General features: G+C 41.9%; 1 protein-coding gene across 4 annotated transcripts in view; it reads right to left on the bottom strand.

The window, feature by feature from the left end:
* TMEFF2 (transmembrane protein with EGF like and two follistatin like domains 2) overlaps positions 1–14,260 on the bottom strand; it is a 1,019,708-nt gene that overhangs the window by 694,880 nt on the left and 310,568 nt on the right. For all 4 annotated transcript variants that reach the window (XM_068244852.1, XM_068244856.1, XM_068244854.1 and 1 more), the window contains exon 4: positions 12,934–12,960. In XM_068244852.1, coding sequence (XP_068100953.1) covers positions 12,934–12,960 — 27 coding nt within the window. The remainder of the gene's footprint in view (positions 1–12,933; positions 12,961–14,260) is intronic.

Genomic DNA, 14,260 nt, shown 5'->3' with positions numbered 1-14,260 from the left:
TACAGCTAATTATAAAATATTGTATTATTCAAAGCAACAACTTTGGGATCTAGGGGCACTGCAGATGTATTTGGATGTAGTTGTGTCATAGGTGCCCATGTTAAAAGAATTAGAAGCTATTGCAGGAAATTTGGGCACTGGAGGTACCCCAAAAAATAGCAACAGGAAAAATAGCAGCACCAATAGCTGCCACATTGGAAAATCATTGGGGGAGCGAGTTTATGTAGGTAAGGGGTTTAGTGTTAGGCATAGATGGGGAGGTTAGTGTTAGAAGTAAGTGGGGGAGGATAATGTTAGGCAAAGATAGGGGAGAGTTAGTGTGAGAATAGGGCTAGCCAGGGATCATAGAATATTAGTATAACCACCAATATTTTACTATAGGGAATTGGGTTCAGTAGAATATAGGTAAAATTACTAATATTCTAGTTTTGGTATATTACCATGCACTCCTTTTTCCGGGTGTCTTTATTAAATGTACACTGTATTATTTACCACATTAGGTGGTACTTCAATAAAAATCAGAACATTTCCTGCATTGGTTAAGCAGTTACCACCCTAGGGAACTAGGAATCCCTCAATGTTGCCTAACATGAAAAGTCAGGCTCGGGACAGAAATCCACAGCTCAGAGCGGTATTCCAGTGCCTGAGTGAGTTACAGTATATGCAGAAGCTGCTGCAGATCTCTCTGTGGTATGTTTTTTTCTTGTTTTAGGCTCTAAAAGTTTGTGAAAAAATTGTACGGCTTTTACAACCTAAAACTGGAAATAATCATAACGCCAGGGAGGTTAACTGAAAGAAGTTGGGGAAAAAAGAAGACCCAAGGATTTTAAAATTGTTTTGCACCCCGGGCTGCAAACCTAACATGAAAAATTATGTTTTTTTTTTTAAAGAAAAGAATTGAGTACTGTATGTATAACATTGTAACAATTACTGATGGACTGAGCATACTATTCTTTATCAGTAAATAGCATACAGGTGAAACTCCAAAAAATTACAATATTGAGCAAAAGTTTAGTTTACTTTAGTTTCAGTATTTCGACTTATAAGGTAAAACTAATATATGAAATAGACTCATTACATGCAGAGTGAGATATTTCAAGCCTTTATTTGTTATAACTAGAGATGGCCTGAACGGTTCGCCGGCGAACTTGTTTGCGCGAACCTCAGCGGTTCGCGTTGGAGGCGAACCACAAATTTTCTTCAAAAAAGTTTTGGTTCGCATTTTTCTCACGGACTTTAATTGCGCCGACTTTATTGGTTAATAGCAAATCCGCCTTACATAGTAGAAACACAAAATTTGCAGGGTACGTGGAGGGAGTCGCTGACTACAAGAGGAAAAAATGTTTTCAAAAAGACCTTATACTTTTTGAGAAAATCGATTTTAAAAGTTCAAAGAAAAAAACATTACATATAAATGCCGGTCAATGACAGTCATGGGAAACAATTCCCACTGACCTTAGCAGTTCATAGCCCCTTACATCCTAGCAACACCAAATTTGCAGGATATGTTAAAAAGATAGTGGGAAACAATATTTAAAAAAAAATTAAAACATTTTTTTTTATTAAATTTTTTTTGTATATTTTCAGAGTGTGAGAAATTTCCCCCCAAAAAATGATGTTGGGTCCCCCCTTCTGAGCTCTCTGTAACCCCTTGTCCCCCATGCAGCCTGGGATAGCCAGAATGCGGAGCCCCGGCCGACTGGGGCTTTGCACCCTGAGCTATACCAGCCCACATGGTCCATGGTATGGGGGGGCTCCGGGGGAGAGGGGCAGCCAAGCCTTCCCCTCTTCCCCTGAGCCCTTGTCCAATCCATGTACAAGGGGCTCTTCCCCACCTCCGGTGCCCCAGGAGGAGGTGGGGGCGACGAATCCCTGGGGGAAGTTCATGGTGGCAACTGGGAGTCCCCTTTAAGAAGGGGATCCCAGATGCCCACCCCCCTTCCAGGAGAAATGAGTATAGGGGTACAAAGTGCCCCTTACCCATTTCCACAAAGGGTTAAATGAAATAAAAACACAACCACGAACAAAGTCCTTTAATGTTCTTAATTAACCATAAATACTTACCTGTACCTTAAAAAAAAGTTCCAACACCAATATCCTCGGAAATGTCCCACAACGAAAGTATCCTCTAACTTGCGATCTTCAATTAAGTTGATTGACAATCTCCGCCGCCCCCCACATAGCAGAGAATGCATCCTGTGAGGACGCATATAGCTGCCGGCTCCCACTGTCCTCCCCACCTCCTCACCTGTCATCCTCACCTAGTCTAGTTAGTCAGCTGTTTACCTTTCTGCTGCCATTCACCACTGCTCCCCCGCCTCCTCTATAGCGCGGCTCGTTGCCTCTGTCCCTTTCCTCCCACGCTACAGAGAAGGCGGGGGAGCGGCAGTGAATGGCAGCAGAAAGGTAAACAGCCAACTAGCGACAATCTGTGAGTCGCTAGCCTGGCGTTTTTTATAAGGGGGGACAGCAGAGCACAGGGGGGGCCTGGGGGCACACTGTAAGGACTCACAGGCTGGGCATTGTATGCCGAATGTGCCTCTGTGTCCTAATATTGATGGCAAAAACTCTCCTCGGGTTCTCTATAAGGCGTGGCACTACAATTTTCTGAAATCACACCTATGTGATTATTTATCTTAAGTTTGTTATTTAGCTCCTCACTTAATACACAGTGCAGTGTATTATTCTGCTGCATTTACAATAATTAATCATCATCATCATCATCGCTGCATTCATGCTTCTGAGTTGTAAAACTGGCTTTTCAGTACGGCTCTCTTTCCTTAACAATATTCTTGTAAAAGGAAGGACAATTTATTTCCCTTGTTAAGCAAAACTAGCTACAGGTTCCCAGTGGGCTTAAAATTACCTTCCTCTAGGTCATCATTGCAAAGTTTTTAAGATGGGGAGAAAGATAGACAAGCCTTTGTAGCTATGCAACTTTATAGCATTCAGCGCAATTTTTTTTAACGCTTATACTGGCAGCAGTGCAGAATCACAATTTGCAGTGATTCACTAAAAGAAAATCATGTGTAGGTATACAGTATGTAATGTATGCATACACATTTTGTACATGTATTGAAGGCAAATGTTTGTGTCCATTGCTTTGCTCTTATAAGAAAAAGAAAAATTAGATCCCCAAATGTCTGCCTAATTTATCATATCAAAAAGAAGCCCAGTTGATCATCAATAACAGTATTCATGTTGGCAAGGCTGACTAAAAAAAAAATATTTTCACAAAGACTGTTACAGTATATCACTGCAAGCTAGAAAATATTCTAGTATGGAAGGGATTCAATAGTTGAAGACCCTGGGACTAATATAGTTAAACTCATCTCCAGACCCAGATCTAATAAATCAACAGACTGTTCAAATGTTTAGGTTTTGAATAAAATAACACTTTTGCAGCTTAGTTGTGTCTTAAAAATTGACCAGAAGCAGCTGAGTTAAGGGAGTTTTTATCAGACAATTTAGCTGAGGCTGCTGCTTGGATTGCATCATTCTGATATCAGCTAGGAATGAGGTGGGCATATATGGAGTCTCTTTCAAATGATGGTAGCCTACAGCAAGGACTGTAGGGCCGGCAGTGGCCAGTATCTGGGCTTCTGACAAAGCACTTTAAAAGGGAGTTTGTTGACCATGGCAAATTAAAGAACTTCAGAAATAAAAACAAACTCAGCACATGAATGCCTAAACAGATCTAAGTGAACATTTGTGTCTGGTGTATGGCTTTAAGCAACATGCATAACCAACTGGACCACAAGCATTCTCAGATCTCACTCAATCTGTATTTTGTTATACTGTTTATATAAAATCCATGACTCTGTATTTTCTAAATGAACATGACATTGTATCTTACCATATTTACATTCCAGCAAACATTTTTACAAACCAAGCAAAAAGTGTTTATGATTCATAGATTTTATGATATTTTGAATTAATAAAGCATAATCAAATGCTTAATACTTGATGGCAGCAAGCCCCTGTCATTGTACTCAAGGAAATGTGTTCTATTTTGGTTTAATGTAATCCTCTCAGCACCATTAACTGTGGAGACTTTCAGTATGCAGTACAAATCACTCACTGCTACAGCTTACAGTTATTTTAATCATAATTTACTGGTACTGAAAAATACAATTGCGCAGTGCATTTTTACAGTATTAAAAGCAAAATGTAGAAGTTTGTCAGGAATTCAACCTTTGCTTTTTTTTCCTTTGAAAACTTACCTATTAATCAATCAATCAATCAAACAATGAACCAATCAATTATCAATCGGTTTTGTAATAAAGTAGATTGCAAGTATACTGTAAAACCTGACTGATGTGGTCTCCATTTAACAAAGACAAAAATGCATTCTGCTATAAACAGAGCTAATATAATCAGTCAATGGAAAATGAAAACCATGTAGCACTCTAAGCTAAAATACATTTTATTTAATTAGATGTTCTATATCGTCTACATAGCATGGCTTTGACGGCATCCCTATTTACCTTTCTATCTTAATGTAGAAATATATAACACATAATATGAAAAGCAAATACATTTTCTGCATGATATTAACAAACAAGAAATGTGCAACTTGTTTCGATAAGGGGCATGTAAAATAACCACATCTGGTGTTCTCATACAGCAAGATCAATTGCAAATATAAAATGTAAGTTCATCATACTCAGCAGTGGGTTTAGTGATGGGTCCTTAAAAGGGTCAATAGTTCTTCTATGGACAAAATGTTGATTGACAGATGACATACGGCACCCAGTAATCCCGATAGTAGAATATCGGTAAATTTACAGATATTTTATTATTAAAGTGTAAAAATGAAAGTAAAATATTAGTATTAAATGCTGATCTTTTACTATACCTAAATGTAAGCTTATTCTCACACCAAACCCTCCCACTAACGATGCCTAACCTTAACCAACCCCCCATATCTAACCTTAACCCATCCTAGCCCATGCCTAACATTAACCGTCCCCGCCACCGCAAACCCCTCACGTCGAACCTTACCCTTTCTCCCCCGCATCTAGCCTTAATCCTTCCCTCCCCGACACCTACCCTTAACCGTCTCTGCAACTGCAACCCCCCCCCCCATGCCTAACCTTAATCCTACCCTCTCCACCACCTAACCTTAAAGAGAACCTGAACTGAGTAAAATTATTTACAATAAACACATGAGGTAACTTCAAATGAACATTACATAGTGACCTTGCCATCAGTTCCTCTCAGAAGCTTACCATTTTCTTCTGACAATAATCCCTTCCAGTTCTGACAACATTTTGTCAGAACTAAAATATATCAGTTGCTGTCAGTTTTATATCAGTTGCTGTCAGTTACAGCTGAGAGGAGAACTGATGTGTCCATGTTTCCCTATGGCTCAAGTGGGCGATGTTACAGTTTAACAGTGTGCTGACCAGGAAGCTGTTATGGGGTAATGGCCATTTTCAAAATGGAGGACGGAGAATTCCATTGAACACAGTGGACAAACAGGACACAGGAGAGGAGAAAGAGATTGAGGAGTAGACTACACAGCAGGTAAGTATGACTTGTGTATGGTGATTTTGACTATTAATTTTCAGTACAGGTTTTCTTTAACTGTCCACCAAAGAAAAACCCACCCAAAAATCGTACATTTAGGGGCCCATTGTAATTATGAGCAAGGAGGGGAAATCTGGGTGCCCAAAAACATTTTTACTGACAAAGATATAAAAATTCACTGACAAAGGATTTCTTTTACTAACATCTAGTCCTGTGGCATGTGTAGCCTGACCGTGGGCATTGTATTGGGTGGAGCCAAATGTACATGATTTTAACAGTGGGGTAAGTGGGCCTGCCTAGCACAATATTAGATGAAGCCCCCTCTTTAGCAAAACATGCCGGGAGCATTATGCGCTTGTGCAATTCTAAAAAGAAATGTATTGTGCATACACTGAACAGTTCCGGCGGTGGGAGCACGATCGAGGAGGGGCTGGGCATGTGCACTACCTGAGACTAGAGCTCTAGGGTGATGAGGAATCCAGGAAAGAGGGGGTAGCAAAGCCCACCATGATGGACACACCACAGAGTAAGGAGGGGGCAGTGCACACAGTGAGAGACACACATCATCAATCATTACACTGTCTCACGTCCCTCTAGCACAGAGCTCAGCTGCAGAGGAGTCATGCCGCCTACCTGGGACATACAGGCGGAACCACAGTCCTGCGGCTCACCCATTCCATTCTGCTGTCCTCCCCACTTTCCAAAACTCCACATAGCTTCTTGGGAATTGTAGTAACAATTGTGCTACACAATCCCTGGCTCCCTTCCACACTTCCATAGCTTAATAGACTACAATTCTCAAAAAGCATTGCTTTCCTGCCAAACTCCCGTGACACGGGCCAATCACAGCACAGCTATGATGACATGCTAGCTGCACCTATCTTCTCTTTGATTGGCAGAATACTACAGTTAGGTCCTGCCCTTAAAGGACCACTATCGCAAAAAAAATATTCCGTTAAAATCTGACAGGACCAACAGGTTTTGGGCCAGTCCATCTCCTCATGGGGGATTCTCAGGGTTTTCTTTGTTTTCAACAGACAGCATTTCCTGAACAGCAGTTGCAAAGTCTAACTGACAAAATAGTGTGCAAGTGATTAGGGAGGCCGGCTGGTATCTTAATATTTTGGCAGTTAAACTGCTGTTCAGGAAATGCTGTTGAAAACAAAGAAAACCCTGAGAATCCCCCATGATGAGATGGAGGCCCAAATCCCTGTCGGTTCTGTCAGATTTTAACTGGCTACTTTTTACACGATAGTGGTCCTTTAAGAAATCCAGGGGCACAGGTCTGCACGGAGCTAGCAAGTGTAGTTTTAACAGACATGACCATGACTGTTACGGGTCATTTAACGGAATATTTATAGATAATCCGTAAATATACGGACAGATAATAGCACTTCTGTGGTGCTTGTTTTGAAGGAAGATGTTACTGCTTTACTTATGTTCCTGGATATTCTTGCTGCAGCTTTTGTAATACGGGATGTTACTACTATGCATGTTGTGATGGGACATACCACTGCCTTATTTGTATTATAAGAGGTATACTGATACGCCTAATGAGCTACAGTTTAGTCATACCTTACCCACTATCTGATGACACCTTTGTTTTAAAATCATGCTCGTTTGTATAACAATAGTCATACTTATTTTACCAGATCAGATATTTAGCATGCTGCATTCTCAAAAGCCATGTTCAGATCTTGGTTTATCCAGCGCATATGCATTAGATGCCTCTTTTAAGGCTCATACACACGTACCAACAATCTGCCCAACTATCTTCCAAACTTGTCTGGCTGGCAAACAACCAGATTACCAACTGATAACTGGTTGTTTGCCAGACCAGCGGATCAATCTGCCCAACTATCATGCATGCTGGAATGTGTGTACAAGTCTTTTGAACAACTTTTTTTGTTTTTGAATGTAGTCATGTTGTGCAGTTTGTCATTTAGCTTGCACGCATAGTATTTAAGTGAGTTGGTTGTTTAGTTGGTTGGCATGTGTGTATGTACTTGTCAGGTAAAAATATTTTGTGGTTGGTCATGTTGTGCGGTTGATTGTGCATTAAGTTGGACATGTGTGTGAGCCTTTCATCATTATCACAATCTCAATCAGCTGATAAAGACGTGCAGTAATGATCATCACCTTGAATAAACAAAATGACTCAGGCACACAAATTACTATTACTAAAGTTAAAAAGAAAATGTACCACAAATGGACCTCTAATCAGAAAAAAACATCACAATGAGAGGGATAAACTACCACTGTTAAATAAGTCCAAATAATGAAACAGAACGGCTACTTATCTGCACTACTGACTGCCAACATAACTCTAATTGCTGCTCATTAAAAGCTCTATTGTCACAAGAGTCAGTCATATTTTTGCATATTAGGCACACAGCCCACTTCAGGGGCTGTTTCCTAAAATGTGTTTTATCAATTATCTCTCCTTACCTTCATAACACATGAATTTACTATCCTAATCTGTCTTAATTTACGAGTTGTCTCTTCTTGGTCCTTAAAGAGGAACAGTCGCAAAAATCTTAAAATGTAAAACACATAAAAAACACATTTCTCCTACAGTAAAATGAGCCATAAATTATTTTTCTACTATGTTGTTGTCATTTACAGTAAGTAGTAGAAATCTGACATTATGGACAGATTTTGGACTAGCCCATCTTCTCATAGGGGGTTCTCAGGGTTTTCTTTATTTTAAAATCACTTAGTGAATGGCAGTTGCTCCGTCCAACTGCCAAAATAGTGTGCAGCGAGCAGGGAGGCAGGCCAGCATCTTTGAATTCATAATTTTCAGGTAAAGTCTCTATAAAGAATAAAGTCCCTGCTGAAAATCCCCCATACAGATATGGACTAGCCCAAAATCTGTCGGTAATGTCAGATTTCTACTACCTACTGTAAGTGACAGCAATATAAGAGTAAAGTAATTTATGGCTCATTTTACTCTGGAAGAAATGTACATCTTATTTGTAGGTGTTTTAAATTGTAAGATTTTCGCAATGGTTCCTCTTTCAGTAACAATTCTCCTGAGTTTTCTCCCAAGAAATCATGTTTCATTTTTACTATAGAATAACTTTTCAGCACTTAGAAGTTAAGAAAAAAGAAACTAAAAATACCAAAATTAATTTGAGCACCTTATTGCTCACTAGGGGCTTTTATTTTATTGACAAGGTGTGACCCTTATCTGCTTCAACGCTTCAATTAACCCATAACTCCTTATCTCATGAATGCTGTCTCTTTATGGTTGAGGTAAAAATAAGTTATTGGGGTGATATCTGGGGAGTCCAGAGATCCTTCCAGAAAAGACACAGAGCCCCAGGAACCCCAAATGGTATAGCACTTTGTGATACCAGATAAGGTAATAGGATGTAGTAGAGGGATACTCACAACCACAGTATAAAGGCAAGTGAGCAAAACCCATCCTCACTCAGGTTTTTTTAGGACCTTGGCATCAAGAGGGTTGCCCTCTACAAAAAGCTTTTGCAAGTTCAAGGAACTTAGAACTTAACCCCCCAACAGATTGAGGGGATTTGTTTTTAGGTAACTGGGCAGGACAATAATAATAGAAACATTTCTTATCTCGAAGATAGTCTAAAACTGGTAGGGCATTTCATGGATCTCTGTCCACATCTTCAGATCAATGTCTGAAAAACCACCTGCTGGTAGCTCCTACAAGTGATTTTTCAGACACTGTACAGTAGAGGCCTGCGCGGGTCCACTTTTTCATACCCGCACCCGACCCGCACCCACGACCCACTACCTGCACCCGACCCGCGACCCGTTTTTTTGTGAGTTTGATACCCGCAACCCGGCCCGCACCTGCAGAACCGCTACCCGCACCCGACCCGCGACCCGCAGGCCTGCTACCCGACCCGCTACCCGTGACCCGCTTTTTAAAAAAATGTCTTCTAAAGTGCACATTTGCACTATAAAGTGCATAGTTGTCCCCCAGTGCATCCAGCATAGTTGTCCCCCAGTGCAGCCAGCATAGTTGTCCCCCAGTGCAGCCAGCATAGTTGTCCCTCAGTGTAGCCAGCATAGTTGTCCCTCAGTGCAGCCAGCATAGTTGTCCCCAGTGCAGCCAGCACAGTTGTCACCCCAGTGCAGCCAGCATAGTTGTCCCCCAGTGCAGCCAGCATAGTTGTCCCTCAGTGTAGCCAGCATAGTTGTCCCCCAGTGCAGCCAGTATAGTTGTCCCCCAGTGCAGCCAGCATAGTTGTCCCCCAGTGTAGCCAGCATAGTTGTAGCCCAGCGCAGCCAGCATATTTGTCCCCCAGTGCAGCCAGCATAGTTGTTCCCCAGTGCAGCCAGCATAGTTGTCCCCCAGTCGCTGCCAGAGCCCCCCCTCCTCTCTCACCTGGGTGGGCGGAGGATTACTCACCTTCTAACTTCCGCGTTCCAAGCGCCGGCAGCGTCCCCTCGTCACAGGTCTCCGCCTTCAATGCCGCCCACTGTGCTTCCGCCAATCAGGAAGCACAGTGGGCGGCATTGAAGGCTGAGACCTGTGACGAGGGGACGCTGTCAGCGCTTGGAACGCGGAAGTTAGAAGGTGAGTAATCCTCCGCCCGCCCGCAGCGCCGCCGCTATTCTGGAGGGGGAGAGAGCTGAAGGAGGGGACCCAGGTGAGAGAGGGGGGGTTCTGTCCCCCCTCCCCGCCGCTGCCCCAACTGCCTCTCCTTCCAGCGACTCTTCCCTTCCTCACTACCTGCACACCGCTACCCGCAACCCGACCCGCACCTTGCTACCCACACCCAACCCGCACCCACCCCCAACATCAATTCGGGTGCCCGAACCCGACTCGCATTTCGGGTAACCCGCGGGTACCCGACCTGCTGCAGGCCTCTACTGTACAGTATATCGATCGAAAGAATCAGACAGAGATCCATTTTAGTTTTCAATTAAAAAAAATCTGTTTACCTCAAGCAAGGTATTTTCTTCCTTTGAGGTAAGATATATTTCTATTATTATGTGATGCCTACGCGGTCCCTGGGGAAACCAGCGCACATTTCAAATGCAGCGTCATGTTAGCAAATCTTTCTCTGCTAGTAGCTGAAGCTTTCATTACATCAGAGGGCCAGAAGGAACTAATTTAGACCTTGTCCCTTATCAGGCTTTTTAGAAAAGCACAACCCCCTGCTGTGTGACAATGCCATCCATCTAGTTTCTGTTCTGACAGAACCTCATAAACTGAGTCTTATGCTGGGCATACACGGAGTGATCCGGCGGCTCGATTAGCTGCCGGATTGACTCCCGACGCGTCCCTGCTCATCCCCACAGCCGCCCGGATCGATTCCCGCTCATCCCCGTGGGCGCTTCCTTATCTTCCGCTCGATTCCTCCGCTATTGTCCGCCCGCGGGTATCGGGGAGCGGAATCGATCCACGCGGTGACCGGACCTGTCGGAAATTATGAATCGAGCCATCAGCGGCTCAACTGATAAGAGAAGGTCGACCCGTGCATGCCCAGCATAGCAGAGCAGAGGGAGATGCTTATCACACATTTGGTTTCTACCACAAGAAAGTGACCTCACTGTAACCTCCAAATGCCTATCTTCTCATAATTTCTTAGTTTTTAAGTTTTTTTTAGGATGATCTGATGATGCTAGCAGCACCATTTTTTCAGAGATTGTTAAGTTCATTCTAACCCTAATTTTGGGAAATTCCCAGAATCCTGCGACCTAAAATCACATAGCAATACGGATTTGAAGTGCCACTGTGTGACTATCCCTGACACAAACCTCATATTTGATATCTGGAGATTTGTAACGTTGCACTGAATGTGGATATGCATTCTGTTTCTTGATGTGACCTATGGGCACAGAGAGAATGGGCAAGAAAGGAATTGTGCCAAAATCTCTCTCTGAGCAAGGGGAACTGCCCCTATTCAAATTGCATTGGGCTGGACCTGGACGTGTCTTAACCCCCCCCCCCCCCACTCCCCCAACTACTGTGAAGGTTAAAACACAATGACACACTAAGCTCAGCATCCTATACCTTGAATCTGACGTCGAAATACCATCAATCAACAGCCAGCTGGACACTGGCAAAATTGCTTTGGATTACATCTCACGAAGGCCGCATGGCAATCGGCCATCTTGGACTTTTCTCCAAAGAATTTCGATTGCTGCACCGACTACCAATAACGATATTTTGAACTGTATTATAAGATATTCTATTTTCTTTTCATCTCTACCCATTTCTATGAACCCAATCTGTTCTGACTGACAGGTATATTTATCTGTTGCTTGTAAAGTACATTTTTATGTATGGTTTTAAAATAAAACTAACAATTGTATTGTTCAGTCGTGTGCCTGTTCTGGTAATCCGATTGTTGCTACAAAGAATCTGCCCTCTGAAGACTCATACTACCACATTGTTTATCCTTTCTTCTAAATTGTCATTTTGCTAGTTAGGTTTGCAAATAATTGTTTCTTCCTTCTAGGAATAGCTAGCAGGGGTCTCTTCACCCCTTCAAATTTGAAGAGTGGTGGCAGTGAAAATACCTGATTTCCAGCGTGAAAACCGATACTTTATTTTACCGATTGTACATACAATCAAGATTGTACATATATGGGCACCATCAACCAATCTTAACCGTTTACTGTGCAAACAGTGGCTTTGCCTCCAGAAGTCTCTAGCGTGAGACCTGGATGGCAACTGTGGCCTAGTAACATGAGATTGGTGGGTGTTGTCACATTACATTGTCAGCAGCAGTGCGGCCAATCTTTAGCGTCAGTCTGTTCACCGTGTTTCAAACCTTCGGTTGCAACTATTCCCCGAATGGTAACGGGAGCAGATTAGACAGAATTGGCGCGCTCTGTCATGTTATCATTGGCGATTCAGCAACCAGTCTTTTTAACGTCAGTTAGACGGGACCACGGTGCTGGATTGTCACACCTATATTACACTGCCTTAAAATATACACATCTGGATTTATGCAATTCACAGACGTGATCTTTTTTTTATATAATTTAATAATCACATAATATAATGTATACATAAATGCATCTCAGGTGGGTTAAATGTGTAAGAGCTCAACAGTAACCTTTTTTTCTCTACTATTTCTAAAAGGAAACAAAAATTAACCTTGTAAAGGTCAAGCGCAGATATGTTTAAACTGTGATCATTCATCATGAACATCAGTTTGTAGTAGTAAATCAACATGTGAACCAATTCATCCCTGTGAATCACAGAAACTCCTTAGTACTTTCCAGTTTTATGACTAAAGTCTTCCTATACATAAAAAGAACGAATGAAGCACACTTACAAGTCACTGTGTGAACAGGCTAAAAACCTACAAAATGTACCTGTAGCTATTGATCAGACAAGATTATTGCCACAGTAAAATGACAGCACTCTATGATGTGAGTCTGATAAAATTTCATGTATCTTACCTCCATCACCAGAGCCAGAGCCTCCCTCTGAAAAAAGAAAAAAAAAGCAAGCTGAAAAAAATGTGAGATCAGATATATCATAGTCAGCATACATACAGATAAGATGTACAGCTGTATAATGCTGTCTAACGTAATGCCTCTCTACATGTTTAGTGTTTATTTTTTCACAGAGTGAAATGCCCAAAGAAAGCTTGACATAAAAGAAATATGTACGCTGCCCTTTTAAAATATGCCCACTGCCTGACTTCAACAGTGGTCCTTTGGCTTTAAGTAGATTCTAAAATGCTGCTCTGCAATCATGCACCCAGTGGAGTCTGACCTCCTGACTTGCATTCTTGTTACATTTTCTTTACTGAACAGAAGCAAAACAGGTTACAGTCAAAAATAATTTTAAAACGTTGAATTTTAACCATTAAAATACTATGCAAATTACCAAAGAATAATATTGTTCAGATTTGTCACAGAAAATATGTTATTGATTCATAATCTGAACCATCAGATAAAAGATTTTTTTTTGCCATTCTTCTCAGTCAAAATTGAATTTGAGCGGTCTCAGATAACGTAGGATGAAAACTTTATATGCATCATGAAATCCACTCTACCCTTATGCTGGTCTATGGGAGGCTTAGTTTCTGCCAGTTGAAGGTGATTAACCATTGCCCTGTGCTAATCAATGAAAAGTATAATTTCTGAAATGCCTTAAGCCCCATACACTCTCTAAACTGTGCTTGGCCAAGAATCTAGCTTGTGTACAGATGTGACCCAGGGTTTGCTAAATTGGCATTAATTTGGCATGTCAGATATTTAAAGCAAACTTAAGATGAAAATAAACTGATGAGATTAACAATTATATCTATCCTCCTACTCCTAAAAATGACTTTTTTTAATTCTAGGTGACCGCCTCTCACCAATTGCTGTGCAGTCCTGGGGACATGTTTTGCTGGAGATCGTAATCAGTCTCCCAGTGATGATCGTCGCTACGAGACTGTTAGATGGCGAAACCGCTGTCTAATAACACTGTATAGCGCTGCGATCTAAGGCAGAGCTGTACTGGGGACAGAAGCAATCCGCAGTCATAGGCTGATGCCTATGACAGGCGATCGCTGTCATAGGCTGGCGACAGGCGGGAGGGTTAGAATATTAATTAAAAAATATGTTTATTTATTTAAATGAAATACAATAAATATTTATAAAAAAACAAACAAACATCGTGGGAGCGATCATAGCCCACCAACAGAAAGCTCTGTTGGTGGGCAGAACGGGGGGGGGGGGGGGATCACTTGTGTGCTGAGTTGTACGGCCCTGCAGCGAGTCCTTTAAGCTGCAT

The sequence above is a fragment of the Hyperolius riggenbachi genome, chromosome 7 (genome assembly GCF_040937935.1).
Source record: "Hyperolius riggenbachi isolate aHypRig1 chromosome 7, aHypRig1.pri, whole genome shotgun sequence".
Classification (NCBI taxonomy): domain Eukaryota; kingdom Metazoa; phylum Chordata; class Amphibia; order Anura; family Hyperoliidae; genus Hyperolius; species Hyperolius riggenbachi.
Note: the sequence above shows the minus strand (reverse complement) of the source record. Positions and strands in the feature narration are given on the sequence as shown.